This window comes from Daphnia carinata, chromosome 1 (assembly GCF_022539665.2).
Source record: "Daphnia carinata strain CSIRO-1 chromosome 1, CSIRO_AGI_Dcar_HiC_V3, whole genome shotgun sequence".
In the NCBI taxonomy this organism is placed as follows: domain Eukaryota; kingdom Metazoa; phylum Arthropoda; class Branchiopoda; order Diplostraca; family Daphniidae; genus Daphnia; species Daphnia carinata.
The window spans coordinates 8373135-8390434 of NC_081331.1; the positions used below are offsets into that span (position 1 = coordinate 8373135).

General features: G+C 38.2%; 3 protein-coding genes across 3 annotated transcripts; all 3 read left to right on the top strand.

Annotated features, from left to right (window-relative positions):
* The first annotated feature begins 1194 nt into the window (after window positions 1-1194).
* On the top strand, window positions 1195-5972 carry LOC130702729 (elongation factor-like GTPase 1). The gene is made up of 12 exons (XM_057524344.2): window positions 1195-1355; window positions 1416-1511; window positions 1665-1823; window positions 1894-2045; window positions 2104-2311; window positions 2383-2723; window positions 2796-2983; window positions 3121-3429; window positions 3491-3793; window positions 3856-4741; window positions 5177-5361; window positions 5697-5972. Exons 1-12 carry the CDS (start codon window positions 1288-1290, stop codon window positions 5883-5885), a joined length of 3084 nt encoding a protein of 1027 aa, XP_057380327.1. The 5' UTR covers window positions 1195-1287; the 3' UTR covers window positions 5886-5972.
* Window positions 5973-7997: 2025 nt separating this feature from the next.
* LOC130702731 (uncharacterized) lies at window positions 7998-10884 on the top strand. The gene has a single exon (XM_059497375.1). The coding sequence runs from the start codon at window positions 8479-8481 to the stop codon at window positions 10363-10365; it is 1887 nt and encodes a 628-aa protein (XP_059353358.1). The 5' UTR covers window positions 7998-8478; the 3' UTR covers window positions 10366-10884.
* A 145-nt stretch (window positions 10885-11029) lies between these two features.
* On the top strand, window positions 11030-16372 carry LOC130702730 (uncharacterized). The gene is made up of 2 exons (XM_057524347.2): window positions 11030-14843; window positions 14906-16372. Exon 1 carries the CDS (start codon window positions 11032-11034, stop codon window positions 14059-14061), a length of 3030 nt encoding a protein of 1009 aa, XP_057380330.1. The 5' UTR covers window positions 11030-11031; the 3' UTR covers window positions 14062-14843; window positions 14906-16372.
* Window positions 16373-17300: the final 928 nt, after the last annotated feature.

The following is a 17300-nucleotide window of genomic DNA, read 5'->3' on the forward strand; positions in this document are numbered from 1 at the left end:
CATTCTAAAAACGCGAGCTTCCGTATGAGAAAAACCAGGTCTAAACTGCCTATGGTATTTAATAGCTGTAGCGAACCAGTTTGTTCAATGAAGACAGAGGAAGGTCCAAAGCACTTCTTGTATTTGCACTTAGATGCTGGGCATATATAACAAAAGAATCACGCAACAGTTTTGGAAAACTACGGGAGCACTATTCCGAGTACACCAATTAGTAGAGGCTATTGTGAGAGTGACCTTGCTGATAGGCTGAGGGCATCCTTATATGCCCTAACATACGCGCCATCCAGTGGCAGTTCTAGGTTACAAGTATTCTTCTGGTGGCGTTGGTTGCCACATGCCCAAACGCTTGTTTCAATTGCTCAGAAGGATTGTCAATTGAAACATATGAAGGACCTCCAGTTTTTCATCCATAACAGTGGTTCAATTGTGCCAACCACCCTCCTCCCTCCAAAAAAACATGTAGCTTAGATAACAAGCTACAAATCTCTATATTTTGTAAATTAGTTGGACGATTTTTTACTCATAGGGAACAAAAATTTAGTTTTTTGTTCCAACCACCCCCTCTCTCCCCTACTAAGGAAAAACGACGAAAAATGTAGAACTTTGGACCCTTCATTCGAGCACTGTTTCAATTAAAATAATAAAAATATAAATTTTAGATTCATTTTAAGATAAGGAATGTTAATATGCATTTCAAGAATTCAATATGATTATCAATAATTAAATTTTAGTTATAACATCCTGCATAAAATACTGGAAGTTGCTGACGCGATAGAGGGAAAATTCACACGAATATTATGAAAACGCATTGATATTTAGTGAAATCTTTTCTGTCTTTTTGTAAAATGAAAAAAAAATTATTAAGATAGACAAGTTGTATTGCTTAAAATACAAATAGAAATAAACAAAACAAACAAAAAGGTTTCATAATAATAACAAAAGATGGCGTTGACATTAGGCAACTGCCATAAAGAAAATAACGGTACGATTATGAAATTTCGATTTTGAATTTTAGAGCCGTCTATTGAAAGAACGTTGAATGGAATTGAATGGTTAGATCGGACATCGATCTGATTTTCCCTGCCAGACGATCCGATCTAGGCGACACGATCGGATCCTTTAACAGTTGTAGTTTGCGTCTTGTGAAGCTTTCTTACAGCTGATGCAAGCAGACGACGTTAGTTCTGCGTTGTGCCATGATGGGACCATTTAAACAAGTCGGTCGTAGATCTTAGTCAATAAGTTTGTTGTAGATTCCCATTAGGCTACCACTTCTGCCAATTGATCATGAGGCAGTTTAATAGTAAAAAAATAAGTGAATTGCAAAACAATCCATCACGTATAAGGAATATCTGGTAAATTTTTTACGCAGCCGTCTTTTTAATTTTCATGTAACTTTCAAAATTTTTACGCAGTATTGTGGCACATGTTGATCATGGAAAAACAACGCTAGCAGACTCTCTTGTTGCAAGCAATGGCATCATTTCACAGAAATTAGTAGGCAAATTGAGGTACATAATTATTTCAGTAACTTTCATTAATGGAATCAATTTTAATAATGCAACTGTGAACCGATGACATCATAGCAACGAGTATCAAGAAGGATATTCATGAATTTTTTCTTGTTTTGTCTTTCTATTAATCATTATAAAAAATAATTTTAGGTATATGGATAGTAGAAAAGATGAACAGGAAAGAGGAATAACCATGAAAAGCAGTAGTATTTCATTATCACATACATACAACAACGAAGAATTCCTGGTCAACCTAATTGATTCACCTGGACATGTGGATTTCTCTTCAGAGGTTTCCACTGCAGTGAGGTAGAATTATTCAAAATATACCCGAGTTTCCTTTTCAATAGAGCTATACTTTAAATTTCCTTGCTTGAAGGTTATGTGATGGTGCAATAGTTGTTGTCGACGTAGTAGAAGGTGTCTGCGCCCAAACCAAAGTTGTGCTTAAGCAAGTATGGCTTGAACACATACAACCAGTCCTTGTATTAAACAAGATTGATCGTTTAGTAATTGAAATGAAAATGCAACGTAAGGATAAAGATTGTCTTGAAAAACTAGGTGCCTTAAACAAATCCTTTGTTCTTAGCATTAGATGCCTACATCCGAATGGTGCAACTGCTCGAACAAGTAAATGCTCAAGTTGCTGAACTTTTTACTATTGATGTGATGAGCAAGAAAGAAAAAAACACCGATAGCAGTTCAGGCTTGGATGAAGCAGATGATTCTAACATTTATTTTACTCCAGAGCAAGGCAATGTTGTCTTTGCCAGCGCTGCAGATGGTTGGGGATTCTCGTAGGTTTTCATAAAAGCAATAGTTTCTGAATTTTTTTAAATATAGAATAATTGTTCCTTTATCTGTGTAGATTACAAGATTTTGCGCGCATGTTTTCTTCGAAGCTAGGACTTCGTGAAGAAGAACTCCAGCGTTCGCTGTGGGGTGATTATTATTTCAACACAAAAACAAAAGCCGTTACGGCTGGGGCACAAGAGAAAGCCAAGAAGCCGCTGTTTGTTCAAGTTGTGTTAGAAAACCTATGGTCTGTATACGACTCGGTTGTCATCCGTAAAGACAAACTTATGACGGAAAAGATTGTTCAAAATCTGCAGCTGCAAATAAACCCTCGAGATCTCAAGCATTCTGATCCCAAAGTCCAAATTCACGCTATACTTAACAAGTGGCTTCCACTGTCGGACACGGTGCTTCGTAAGTGGAATTTGCACCTTCTCTATTGAATCGTTCTTTGATTATCGAAGCATTTTTTTTTATTTTGTAAAGGTATGGTTTGCGAAAAATTACCGTGCCCATCTCAGATGAGTGAAGCAAGGGCTGAAAAATTGATGTCTTCCCTGTCGAAACCATTTGAATTACTTCCAGAAGCTACACAACAGTTGAAAACAGCCTTCGTTGCATGCTCTCCTTCCGATGATGCACCAACCATTGCTTTTGTTTCCAAAATGATGGTGGTAAGATTTTAACTAAATAACTGTACATCCCTAGAAACAATTAGTGCTGTAACAATGTCATCTTTCATTATTTTTGAATGATAAAGAAAACTGTCTTACTTAAAAATTCCATAAAAATGAACGAGCTGTTGTTTTAGGTGGATCGTCATTGCTTGCCGAAAAATAAAGTTCGAATGTTGAGCAGCGAGGATATTGCCCTTCGTCGCCAACAAGTAAGGGAAAAACTCGCTCAGTTTACTCTGAAACGAGAGCAAGGAGACAACGTTGTAGTTCAAGAACAACAAGTGAAATCGGGAGATGTCTACGAAGATGGTCCGATATTTTTGGCATTCGCCCGTGTTTTTAGTGGGACATTGAAACGGGGACAGGAGTTGTACGTGTTGGGACCGAAATATGATCCCGGTGATATAAAAAATAATTCTATTGAACCGAACGTTACTTTAAAAGTAAGTTTTGTTTTAGAAATACAACAGAATATCTAATTGCTTGTTTCGTTTACGAATATAGGATTTGAAAGCGGGCCAACATGTTACACGTGCGAAAATGGGTGACTTGTACGTGCTAATGGGCCGAGAATTGGAATGTTTAGAGAGCGTTCCCGCTGGAAATGTAGTAGGAATTGGTGGTTTAGAAGAGCATATCCTTAAATCGGGAACGCTTAGCTCCTCCCTGGCATGCCCATCATTTACAGAATTTTCTCAGATGGTTATGCCTATTGTACGTGTCGCAGTAGAACCTGCCCGCCCCTGTGAAATGCCGGAACTTATTAAGGGTCTTAAACTATTGAACCAAGCTGACCCCTGCGTTCAGGTAAGAGTTTTATTTCTGTACCACGATGGTTATATCTGCCTTCTATAGATTAATTATTGAAGGTGGTTCTCCAAGAAAGCGGGGAGCACGTCCTCGTAACAGCTGGTGAGGTACATTTGCAGCGATGCCTTCAAGATCTAGAGGAATGCTACGCGAAAATCCAAATTAATGCATCACAGCCCATAGTTCCCTTTCGTGAGACTATTATGGCACCATTGGAACCCATTTCAACCGATAACGCTGGGCGCGTCCAGATAGAAACTCCAGGCAAACGGTTGTCAATGCGTCTTCGAGCTGTTTCTCTTCCCGAGGAAATCACTAACGTTTTGGAGAAAAATGTGGACGTAATCAAAACTATGCTTCAAAGTCAATGCCCCGGTCATCTAGAACCAACAGAAGAAATTAAAACAAGCCAAAAAATCAGTTTACAGTGGCAAAGTAAAGTTTTCAAATTACATCATCAATTGAATCATGCTTTCGGAGTGAATGGTTGGGGAGATAATGCAGCGGATAGGATTCTGAGTTTTGGTCCTCGTCGATGTGGACCCAACGTTCTACTGAATTACACACCACTAACCCTCCCCTCCCCATGGAATAAAAACCCAACTCACGCTGTGTTCGAACGGACTACTTTGGAGTGTCTCAATAGCATTATCAACGGGTTTCAGTTAGCCACCTTAGCTGGTCCAATCTGTGAGGAACCTTTACATGGAGTGGCGTTCATCATAGAAGATATAGCTATTGCGGTCGATCAGCTAGCTCCGTTATCCCATGGAGAAGATGGAGATAACAATAATAGCGGACAGCATCAACAACAGTGCCGTTCGTTTAGCGGCCAGATTATGTCTGCTGTCAAAGATGGTTGTCGGCGATCATTTACGAATCAGCCTCAACGGCTCATGGCTGCCATGTACAACTGCTCGATACAAGTGAGCGGCGAAGTTGTTGGTAAGTAAACTCAATGGATTGAACCCAGTGCGTTGCGCTTATAAGTTTAAAACAAATAAGCATCTTGTGTTGGCAAACTTCCTAAAAGTCAAGTAAAGAAGACTAACCTAATGAAGGGGATCTGATTTTTAAAAGTATTTTGTGACCGCTTTAGTAGCAAATCGTGAACAACACGAGGAAATCGAATGTGGCAACCATTCCCACGCGATAATAGACAGACGTGGTAAGAAATGTAGGACCATAGCCACTAAAGGATGGAAAATGAATTTTCGATTCTAGGTGTGGTTGTTATTAAAATATTTTAGCAGTGTGTAGAAGTATGACGAATATTTCTATAGCAAAAACATTTGTGTGAGTTCCACTTGTCCAATAATCATCTGATTTGTAACTATTTCAAAGATATTTGCAGAATTTAAAATTTTCTTGTAATTTTAGGTAAAATCTATGCAATCCTCAGTAGACGTCACGGCAAAATTTTGGAAGGAGACTTGGAGGAAGGATCAGCCTCTTTTAGTATTGCCGCTGTTTTACCAGTTGTCGAGTCCTTTGATCTAGCCAACGAGATACGAAAGCAAACATCCGGTCTAGCCAGTCACCAGCTAACTTTCAGCCATTGGGAGGTACAGTCACAATTTTTGATTGTATGGGTTTTTTTTTTCATAGCTTGTTGTATAGTATAAAATTTGGTTGTTTCAAAAGAAATTTTATTTAATTGAAAATGTGAAGCAGATAACCGAAAACCGGTGCATTAATATCCGCCATAGTTTCTTATCTGATTATTTTGGCCAAACTAAATATTTTCTCCTTTCCATCACCTCCAACAATGGGGGAATCTTACAGATCCTTTCTAGATCATTATTTATGTGTTATTGGAACAAGCAACCTGTATTCAGAAGTTTGCCGTAGGCTTTAAGTTTGCAGTAATTTTTATATTAGATTTTTTTATTTTTCTTAGATAATCGATATTGATCCATTTTGGGTTCCAACGACCGAGGAAGAACTCGAACTTTATGGTGATAAAGGTGATTCCATCAATCGTGCACATGTTTATATGAACTCAGTCCGGCGCCGGAAAGGTCTGGCGGTGTCTGAAAAGGTTGTCGAATTTGCTGAAAAACAACGCACCCTTTCACGAAAAGTTTGATTCTGAACTGTATATTGTCTTCTTTCGTTTGATCTTTTGATATTTGCTTATTGTTACATACGGATAATACATTTTTGGGGAAATTTTCTTTCGTTTTGTTCACGCCTTCCGTTCGTTAAGAACTTTATGCTAGTAGTTAGAACACAGTAATAAAATTTTTCTTTAGTTTTATTTCTGTGGATGGGGACATTGAACATGGGAGGTGTTACGCCAGACCGGGTAAAATATACATATGCGCCTAATTTCTCAATAAATACAAGTAAGGGACAACGGATCCATCTGGAGACTCCGGTTGTCCCATTTTACCTTCTATCCCAACACAGCAATAATCATTTTTTTTTTCAGTCATTCCGTATCCTTTGACTTACCGCCTAAATTTTTTTACTGTTAATCTAGGGAAAATTCAAAAGTTATTGATACTTCAGTAGGTCTTTTTTTTTGTGCATGTCGGACTGGGTTTTAAGGGACGATAGACCAAAATAAAAAAATTTATAGACATAAGTTTTAATATAATAATAGCAAAAACCAAATATAGTATTTTCATATGCTGAAAAAAAATCCAATGGACCGGTTTCTGATGTTGTGTCGAAAACTTCTTAATTGTTTGTGTACTACACAATCTAGGCAGCTCACACGCAAGGAAAACGACTAGATTTTATTGAGCATTTTCCGGATATTATCAGATTTAATAAGTTATTTTTAGTTGAATTACGAATTTTCCCTTTTACTCTAAATAGGGTCCATTATATTCGTCATGAACATTTCAATCTAATTGTTTTTGTTAGTTCGTTTTCTTATTTATGTGCATTCAGTCATCGTCGTTAATTCTCAGGATCTACCTTTCACACGACTAATATCCAGATGGCAAAACTGGGAAATCGATATGGAATCCATTGAAATAGATGCATGCATATTAAAATAGAAGATTGTAGTGATAACGATATTGAAGCTATGATAGCACAAGTATGACAAATTTCAAACTGAAAACTAATAATTGATTGATGGTTTTACATTACAACTTAGAAGTTGACGTAAATATTGAAAATTTGTCTTTTCATTCTATAGTAAGCAAACTTATTTTACCATGTAGATTCATTTTCTGGAAGAGACACGCAAGAGTGAAGTTTTGCAAGATTTATAATGACAAATCTGATGATGACGTTAAGCCTTTTTGCAAGAATAATTCCAATTGCAGATGATGAAAATGGCTCTAGTAGTGCTCATCCAAAATTCTTTTCTGGAAAATAACGCCGAAGAACCTGGAACTGTGCTTTCTTTTTTGGATGATGAAAAAAAATCCATTTCAATGGTGAAAAAAGGCCCTTCTTGAACGAACGACTGTGAAACAGAAGAACTACAAATGTCTGTCAACAAACTTTAAGTGTAGCAAATCTCTTCCAAAATATTGCTTGTAAAATACACGTTGTTAAATCCGTTATCTGCAAACTTCAATTTACCGTGATAAATTTTATTTAAAATTTACTATTCACTAATAGGGCTCGGCCCCGATCGTCTTTGATCGGGGCAAACCGCGGTTTTGCATTTAAAAATCGTCAAACCGTCGGTTCGGTTTGGTCATTTTTTACTGCGGTTCGGTTTTCGGTTTGCAGCTGGGCAAAACCGGTTTGAACCACCATTAAAATTTTTTTTTTTATTTTGCTGAAATTCCAAATCAAGTAATTATCACTAATTGTTGTGAGCGTAATGGCGATCGGCAACTTGTAAATCAAATTTCCGATCAGACTTGTAGGCATCGCGATCGAAAGTTCGTCGATCCTTCCGCCATCTAGCGACAAAATCTGTTACTGATGTTATTGTCCTATGCAAACCGCAAATCCGTCGTGCAAACCGTAAAACCGCGGTGCAGTAAAACCGCGATACAAACCATTAAACCGCGGTTCAATCGGTTTGAAAAAAACGCCAAACCGAACCGCACCGGTTTGTCCTTTTTAAAAAAAAAACCCACGCGGGTCCCGGCCAAAATCGTACCCGATCGTCGCGGGGCCGAGCCCTATTCACTAATTGTGAATGCAAGTTGAGTGAATGTAGGTTAGAACAGGCTTCGTATTGCGTGTTTACATTGTAGTGTTGTAGTAAACGGAAGTTGTCTAGTACATCTTTGAACATCGTCCAAGTTTTCAACAATCCTTTGTCATTTAAATCCCATCTGGCTATGCATTTTTTAAAGTGCGAAAGTTCGCTGGTTACTATGAGTTATAAAAGAAAACAACACAGCTTCAACTAGTTAAAGACTTGCAAAGCCATTACGCAGCTCACGACCTTGTTTCAGGACAAGTTAACGCCCACTGATCGTCGGTGACATCATCCAAGGCCATCGTTACACGTCACTCTTTTTACTACGTCACACACGTACATCACATGCAATGCTAACTAGCTGTGTAGATGAACAAGTCCAAAACTACACAACCATCAACATGTTTCGATTCAAGTTCTTTGATTCAATCTTACATCAGTTTGAAATTTGAACAACTTGACTCAAAATACTCCTTTGATTCCATCAGTTTTACTTAGCGCGATAAACATCCTCCCGCCACACCAAAAAAACTTAGCGAGGCAGAAGAAAGCACGGCAAATGGAGACGAAATGGAATCAAGGTAAGATGCCAATGACCAGCACTTTAACGTCAATGGGGATATTACCATCAGCGGATAATGTGAGAAAGAAAACTAAAAAGGTACCTGATGCATCTCACGGTTTGAAATTTGAATCAAAATTGTTGACGTTGTTTTGCATCCGAGCCCTTGAGGCCGGTTGTAAGTTTGAAGTGACCAAAGAAAGGGAAGACCTAGGCGGTAAATTTGATGACGTGATTTTCCGATATCTAGTCGTGGACGATACGCTTAACGGTAAACCTTGGCGCTATCGCTACCTGCAGGCCAAACACAGGCAGGAAGAGTCATTCAAGATAAATGGGACTCACCTCCTCGAAGACAATGAAAAGGGCCATTTCAGCTTACCAAAATATTTCCGTTCTTTCTGCAAGATGAGAACGAGATGCGAAGACATTCATGACTGCATCCTTTGCACAAACGGTGGTTTTGATTTGAAGGATGTCCAGGAAAAAGGCATCGAGTTGGTGTCGATTAACGACCAACCTGAAGACATTTTAGAATTTGGTCCGCAACAAAAGACAGCTCGTTATAAACTGGAGTTCTCAAAAGAGTTACGAGGAAAAGCGTTATGCGATTGGTCAGACATAGATCGTCTTGCCAAACAGTTGCAAGTCTGCGCGCAAGATCAAACAACAACTGATATAAGATCCGGAGTCTTTAGCAGCTATCACTTAGCTCTAGTCAATGAACATGTCATTGATTCTGCTACCAAAACGTTCCATGTAGACTTCTTGAACAACGCTGAGGATCTGTCAAACGGTGCCCAACATCTTCGCCAAACCATCAGCAATTTAGCGGGGTATGACTGGAAAAAGTGGAAATTCGAATTGAGTAACACATTCGGAAAAAGCCAAACGTCTGCTGAAATGGAAAACTGTCTACCGTTAAAAATCACTGAGGCAGATATTGATACATACCTTGATAAAGTCGTATTTGTGGTGAATATGCCAAACGAAAAGGAATTTGAAGACATTTTACAAGTTGAAGATGTGAATAAGTACTACCCTCGTGAAGAATGCTCCATACAAACAGTCCGTTTGTTACACGAAATGTCAGCTAAATTCTCGAACAAGGTAATGGGCTATTGGTTAACATCAGAAGATGCCAAGAAGATCCTATTAGCTGGTGTTACAAATGTCTCACAACAATATCAAGAAGAACTTGAAAACGATATGGCGTTCAACGAAGTGGCGAAACAAGACATGGCCGTTAAACTAAAAGATTTGCTTGCTAATAATGAAAGAATTGAACGAATTATTACCCGATCACCGAAGCATACAGCTGTTAAAGTCGTTTCAGCCATTCACAAGCTGGCGGAGTACAACAGGAATGGAAGCTTTTTGGTGGTGACACTGAGTAGTCTAGAAGACAAGGAACGTTGGAGAAACATTTTGAAATTAAAAACAGATTCTCACCATCTTCTAATTGTCGTTTGCGATAAAGAAACACCTGATCCTTGTGATTATGCAGATCTTGTTCCGCATGATCAAATAAACAACAAAATAATGTTCATATGTCGTGACAGAACTGCCGGAATGATGGACGAAATCACTTACGCAGATATGAGTGAGAAATTCCAAAATGCTATCCTGCAGAAAACAATTTCGTTCCAAGGGACAAAGTTAACCGTGGATGAGCTGGTTGTAAACGAACCGGACAAAGTCATTGATTGCCTTTCTATAGAAGAGTTGCTGCTCCAGGAGAAAAAAGAAATCAACATTCCCCAACCGGACACATACGACGAAGAATCTGTATATATCAAAAGGTGGTTGACGATTGCATTTAACGAAGCTTTTGATACCAAATTAGCAAATCGCTTAAACTGTACGATAGATGAGCTCCACTAGAAATGCAGAATCACTGCGCAAGGTGAAATTAAATGGTTAGTCACAGACTACAATCGTAAATCCATATGGAAAGAAATTAAAAATCTTACGGATGAAGGAATGTCTTCAAACGCCATCGAAGAGAGCCAACTCATTCGTTTGGAGGAGGGAAGGGAACGATTGCCCATTGTTATCATATCCGGTGTGGCTGGAACAGGCAAATCAACTATCCTTTCCCATTACTACATAAAAATGAAACAAGCAAAACCAGACCACTGGATCATTAGAATCAATCTAGTAGAGCACCAAACCGCTTTCCCACAATTAGTAACAATTTCTGAAAACGACGCCGTTGATTTCTTTGTCAAACAGTTGCACATCGTTGCAAATGACAGCCCATTTTCTCGTTCATTATTGAGGCACCGAATAAAAACGGGAAAGAGAATTGCTTTCATGTTTGATGGCTTCGATGAAATCAGCCATGATTGCCAACAGAAAGTGATTCGTTTGATGAAACTACTCGCCAACAAGAAAACGATTGGGCTCTACGTAACGACAAGGCCCCATATGATAGATGAATTACAATTTGAGTTGTCTCAATTGGCGTATCACCTGCAAATTTTGGCTAAAAACGAACAAATCGATTATTTGATCAATTATTAGCAAGCTAATTTGCAAGAGATTGAAATGGAAAACAAGTCAATTATTATAAAGAAGTTCGCCGAAGCGTTAGCTCAACGTGTATCGCAGACTCTAAGGGATGAAGAGAGGGCCTTCATTGGAGTTCCTTTGCAATGTCGAATTCTAGCCGAGTGCTACCAATCTGAAGTTGAAAAACGGATAGAAAACGACAACGTAGCAGAATGTGTAACATTTAGGCATCAAAATTTCGATTTAAAGAGTCTGCACCACCGCCTTTTGAATACGAAACGGCGAATCTTTCGGGAAGAAAAGGCAAAATCATTAAGTTTCAATCGAATCGGGAAATGTGCAATGGATTTCTTGATCGATGACATTGAGTCTCATCTGACAAAATTGGCCATAAAGACACTTGTCGTGAACGAGAATAAATTAAATATTTTATGGCCCTCTCGGCTGTTATATTTTCAATCGGCTACTGAAAAATCTGAAAAGGAAAATAAAATAACTGATCTAGGAGTAAAATACGGATTAATTCTAATTATGAATGGTGAAGAGAAATCTAAGGTCCAGTTCGTTCATCGCACCTACGCCGAGTACTTCTTCGCCCAATATTTGTATAGAGGAATGGACATAAACAATTTCGACAACAACCAGCTTTTAGATGAGGTCCCTGTACGCAACTTGGTCGTTAATGAAATTTTAGTTGAAGGGAATTATCACGGAGTAAGGGTATTTTTGAATTCCATGCTGAATAAGACAGAAGATGGTCGAAGAACGAATCTACCAATTCAGTTGAAAAAATTTGCTGAAGATTTAGCTCAGAACATCAGTCAGCCACTACCACGTAATGAACCTAATCCCAATGTTCGGCACACCAACGCTTTAACTGTTGCCCTCAAAACTGAAAACTTGTTTCATGTTTTACTCGATTGTCTCGATGGAACGTTGTACGAAACTGAGACGAAGCGAGTCGTCAAGGCTGCATTCCAACGCCCTTTTGACTTTTCTATTTTCTTACATCAGAGCAATAGCCAACTATTTCAAAGAGTTCTTTCTTACTACCGCGGCGCAGACGCCGTTGACGTGGAACGTTTCGTCAATGAATTGTTACACCAACCCATGATGATGAGATATTTATCTCAATCCTATGTCAACGTTTGGAACAACGAGGAGGCAAAAGACGTCGTGAAAATGGTGTTAGATTGTATGGAAAGTCACACAACATATTTCAAACAAGTTTTGAATTCCGAACGGCCACCGTTCAGACCAAGGCACACGTCGGTCACATTACTACATTTTTTCATCTTTAATGACTATTACAACAGCGTCTTAAGCCAATGTTTACGCCTCCTATCTTCCATCTACTCCGAAGACAACAACTTTATTGAACTAATAAAATTTACGTTAAATATGCACGATTACAATAATGATAACTGGACGTGTCCATTCAACAATGGAATTGAGAAGACCCTAGACATTTTACGAGATCTGCCACGACCAAGAGTGATGCAAGGTTTATGTCATTTGGCACTCGTCATTAATGTATTTGAAAAATATTACTTACCGGACAAAGAAGATTCATTGGCAAATCCTCCTCGAATGACTAGACTTCATTGGGCGGCGTTTAATGGCGACGTGGAAGCGATTGAAAGCGTGCGCGCTGAAACGTGCAGCGCAGACGACGGTTTTACGCCTTTCTATGTAGCAGCCACTCGTCACCACCAAGAAATCTGCCGCAAAATATTATCTTCGCTAAAAACAAGATTGACGGATGATGAATTACGAAAACATCTAACTGAGTATAAAGGATTCGCATATACGGCCATGTGGGATGCTATTTGCTTCCACAATCTCAAAATGTTTCAGCTGATCCTTGAATCAGTCAAACAAGCCTTAGGGCGACATTACCTTATGGCTTTGTTGAGATCAGAAAAGCCCGTAGATGCATTTAGAACTTCGCAATTTCATGGATCAGGCTTTTCCATCTTGGGTCTAAACAACCGCATAACGTTGTTCAAAATAATAGCCACAGTTTTACTAAACGACGGCAGTCAAGAGGGATACACTAATTTAAACGATCTAGTCTTCCATGAGAACGCCATAGTCGGAATAGTACTGAACACTATCGAAGAAGAAACGTTTCATAGAATGGTGGACGTGAATGGACTGGAAAATTGGACAAAACGGTTTCTGGACGTCAACGTCCAAAGCGGATTTCGTCTGCTATCAACTGCCATTGTAAGGTTTACTCTCAATCAACGAAGGCAATTCATCAACACCATCACATCACCGAACATTCCAACCTATCAGTTTAACCAAAACAACATCAGCTACTGGGGAAAGTGGTTTGAAGTCGAGTTTGGCGATAAAGATTTTGAAAGTTTGGACTCACTTTTGACATTTTTAAAAGATGATGTTCCAAAACTGATTTTTCATGATAATTGCATGGACGCCATCAAGGCTTTATTGTGTCAGAACTCAAAACTAGCTATTGTTGCATCGAAATACTTTTCGTGGAAACACTACTTCAAATTTAAAGGACACGTCATGAAAAGCGGACCAGAAGTGATCAACGAACTTTTCACTAGTAGATTCACTCAGAAAAAAGTTGTCCGATATTGGGTCAACATTTTGCCATTTTACGTCGGTAAAAAGGGCAAATGTCATTTAAGAAAATTAGTGGAGAGCGTTTTATCTTTACACACTGAAAAGTATAGAAAAAAAACGATTCGGATCAGCTTGTGGAGCAAGTACCTCGACAGCTTTGAATACGGTGACCACGAGGTTGAAAAAGTGGACCAATTCTTGAAACTCGTGTCACACAAGCTGGGCAAAAGAGCCGTCAGGAAAATTGTTCTACACAAAGACTGTACGGGGATTGTTCTACTTGGAGCTGAATTACAACAAAATGCAGAATTGGTTAATGCTCTACTCACCCACTTAAGCCAGGAGGACCGTTACTGGATCCAGCACCTAGTCAGAACGACTGTGTTTTCTTCAAGACGGTATACACGGGACGGCGCCGTCGCACCGTGCCAGTGTCAACCAATGAATGATTGCTGGTGCTGGTACTAGATACAGGTTGGCACAAATGATGAAGGGTAGGAAACGGTGCAAAAACCGTCAACTAGAGTTATTTTAAATACCATTCATCCAAGCAAAATCCAGCAACAGCAAAGAAAGCTAAAATGTCGCAGAGTGCAAAGAGCATTTTCTCTTTGTTTTATGCGCCATGTCTTATATGTATATGCTTGTTTCAACCCCAATGCGTGAAGCTCAGTTTCGAAATATGATCTGAATTAACATTATGTAATTAAAACCAAACAAATGTAAAAAAAAAGCTCTCGAGCGACCTGCTGATGCTCGTTTCACGGTGCATTGATCGCTTTGAAACAATTTTTAAAAAAATTGTATTGCTGAATTCATTGCAAAGGTGACAGCCAATCACAGGTAACCTGGGGCTATTTAGAAAACAGGAATTTTTTTATTCTCAACGTGACACAATAAATTTTGTTCAGACATGTTAGTTTTTTCTATTTGCGCGGATGTATTTGTAATAAATAACCATTACTGTAGAACAATGAACATAATATTTTTATTTAGGTAAGAGTATTAACGTTAAAATCGAATATGAAGCTTAGATTTGAAAGTAAATATCTCAGTTTACTCGTTGATTTCGTTGTATAATGCAATTTTAATGTTTTAGAGAACTGGATGTTCTAGTTCATTTGATCCGACTTCAAACCTTGACAATAGTTTTGGAAACGAAGATATTATTTTTAAGTTAAATTGTACACAAAACAATGAAACCTAAAACGTCGAAGACCTGTTGGGTCTTTGTTCAGGAAAATTTCCTGGTAAATGTTGTAAAAAATTTGTTTTTTCGCTTTATGGTTAGCAAATTTATTTTACCATCTAGGTTCATTTTCTGAAAGCGATACGCAAGAATAATAGTTTTACCAACATTTAAAATGAAGAATCTGATGATGAAGCCTTTCGTAGGGATGATTTCAATTGCAGAAGAATTGAGGAAAAATTCGTCAATGGTGATAAAAGAGGACCGTGTTTTTCTATCAAACGACGAAAACGAAAATGTGGATCAAAATCATACTTAAGTTGTTTCGTATAAATTATTAATGGCTAACAAACATTTTTTAAACCAACAAACGATTATCTTTCACAATAAAGTCTGTGATGGCTCTATCATTTTTATTTCTTAAGGTAAAACTACCTCTGCTTTGTAGCTTGATCTCTAATTTCGTCAACGGCATCTCTAACTGTGTAAACGACCACAGCAAGTATAACAGTTCAAATATGACGTCATAACCGATGATTTTCCGCTGTTTCTTTAGCGCTATTTCCAATCTTTCTTTTTCGTAAATGACAATTTGATTATGTCCAACGAGGCCGCACAACAGAAATGGTTTACTTAAACGTGCTGCTCACGTGCCACCTATCGACTACCGGTTTTTCTTTTTTCGAGTGTAATTATTTTTCTAGCATTAAAAACAATTCAAAAGACAATAGAAGAGGTAACGAATAAAGTTATTTGTTATGGTTGCCAATTTAGTTGATTTTCTTTGTTAATTTAACATTAAACGCCAGGTTGTGTCATAAAGAACCGTAGGCTTTTATCAGTGATAGATCATCTATGGTACAGTATAAATAGCTTACTAAAATTCTTTACGTTTGGTAACGGTGTTAGTTCGCTAGCGCCGTTACTACGTGATACCATATCTGTTACTGACGAGTGTTTATCTAATGCTAATTGCAGGTCTGGGAATGGCTGAAACGAGTGACGCAGCGGTCGAAACGTTTCAATAACGAGGAATTGTGACCACACTAGCTGGTTGCATGGAAAGCAAACAGTGTTTCAAGAATTGTTCGTTTTCGTGTTCCATATTTGGTCATTTCAATTACTGTCCAAACAGCAATTAAAGTCAGGTCGCACATAGGCTTAGATTAATGCATTACAATTCTCGGCCAGAAGGCAAATATTTTTTGTTTAAAGTTTGCTATGAATTCAAAATGTTAAAAAAAAAAAAAAAAACCTATCGAAAAATCAAAACAAAGTTTAAAACAAATAAAAGACACAACCGAACAGAACAGAAAGAATGTTGTTGCATGCAAATTTTCTACCACCAAAATACGAGAGGGAGATAAAATGAAACAACCGCTATACGGTTGCTCGTTTTCGTCCTTCATATTCTATTAAATTTCCCAATAACTCATGATCTTACACAGGACGTCAGGGTCGCCTTCGGACGTGAATCCAGGAAATTTTTTTTTTTTTACCAGATTTACTTTTGTAAATCTGGTAAAAATCTTCGCCACAGCGGTAAGACCAAATTCGTACAACTCTCTTTATTATTTCCGCTCCCCATTTCTACCCTATAACTGTGTAATCTTCTGTTATCAGTTGGCCTATTAGAATAAAATATATTCGACATTGTGGTTACGCCTTCCGAGTTATTTATTTATTCATTTATTATTATTATTGCTATTATTGTCTTAATAACGTAAAGCATTCCTCTTTCCTCAAGAACAATGCTTTACACTTTGTAATGAATTTCAAGTCTGTTGTTACCCATCACATTCAATTGAGAATTGACCATGGGATAATTCGGCACCGTGCTGAATAATCCCCGCCAGGCCTTAAAACTGTGGAAGCCACGTGATTGTTAATTCACGCTTCCTTTCTATTTAGTTGTTAAGTGAATCAATGAATTTTTGACGGACCTCTTTCGATAGGATTGCTCGATATTGCTGAAGTCTACATGGTAATAAAAAAGTAGAAAGGTAAACACTGTCGAATAGTTTGTCAGAAAGGGGATAATTTTGATTTGGGCCGAAATAGAAACAAGAATGGACGTCTGGATGCCTTGGCTGGGGAAGCGATTCATTGAAATAAGTAATAAAAAAAAAAAGGAAACGCGTAATCAAATTTATTTAAGGCCAGGTATCATCATGCTTAATACTAGTAGTGTAAGGTTGACAAGGGAAGGAAGAATGGCGGAAATGGGTCTGTCATTTCTGCGACATTCAAAGGCACTGCAAGAAAACCATCGGATCGATCGGTTGTACCGTGTTCTTTCTTGCGCGACCAAATTGGCCACAATCACGTAGAATCTTGGCAGATGCAAGGATGACGTGACTGATGTTGCCAAGGGGTTTTCTTGTCAACAATGTAATTAGTCGAACGAAAAGGGAAAAATGAAAGAGAAAAAAGCCATTAGCGACAAAGCCACGTACATTTGTATATTATCATTTTGAACCACTTGGTTTTTCCAAATTAAAATTTTTTTGGTTGACCC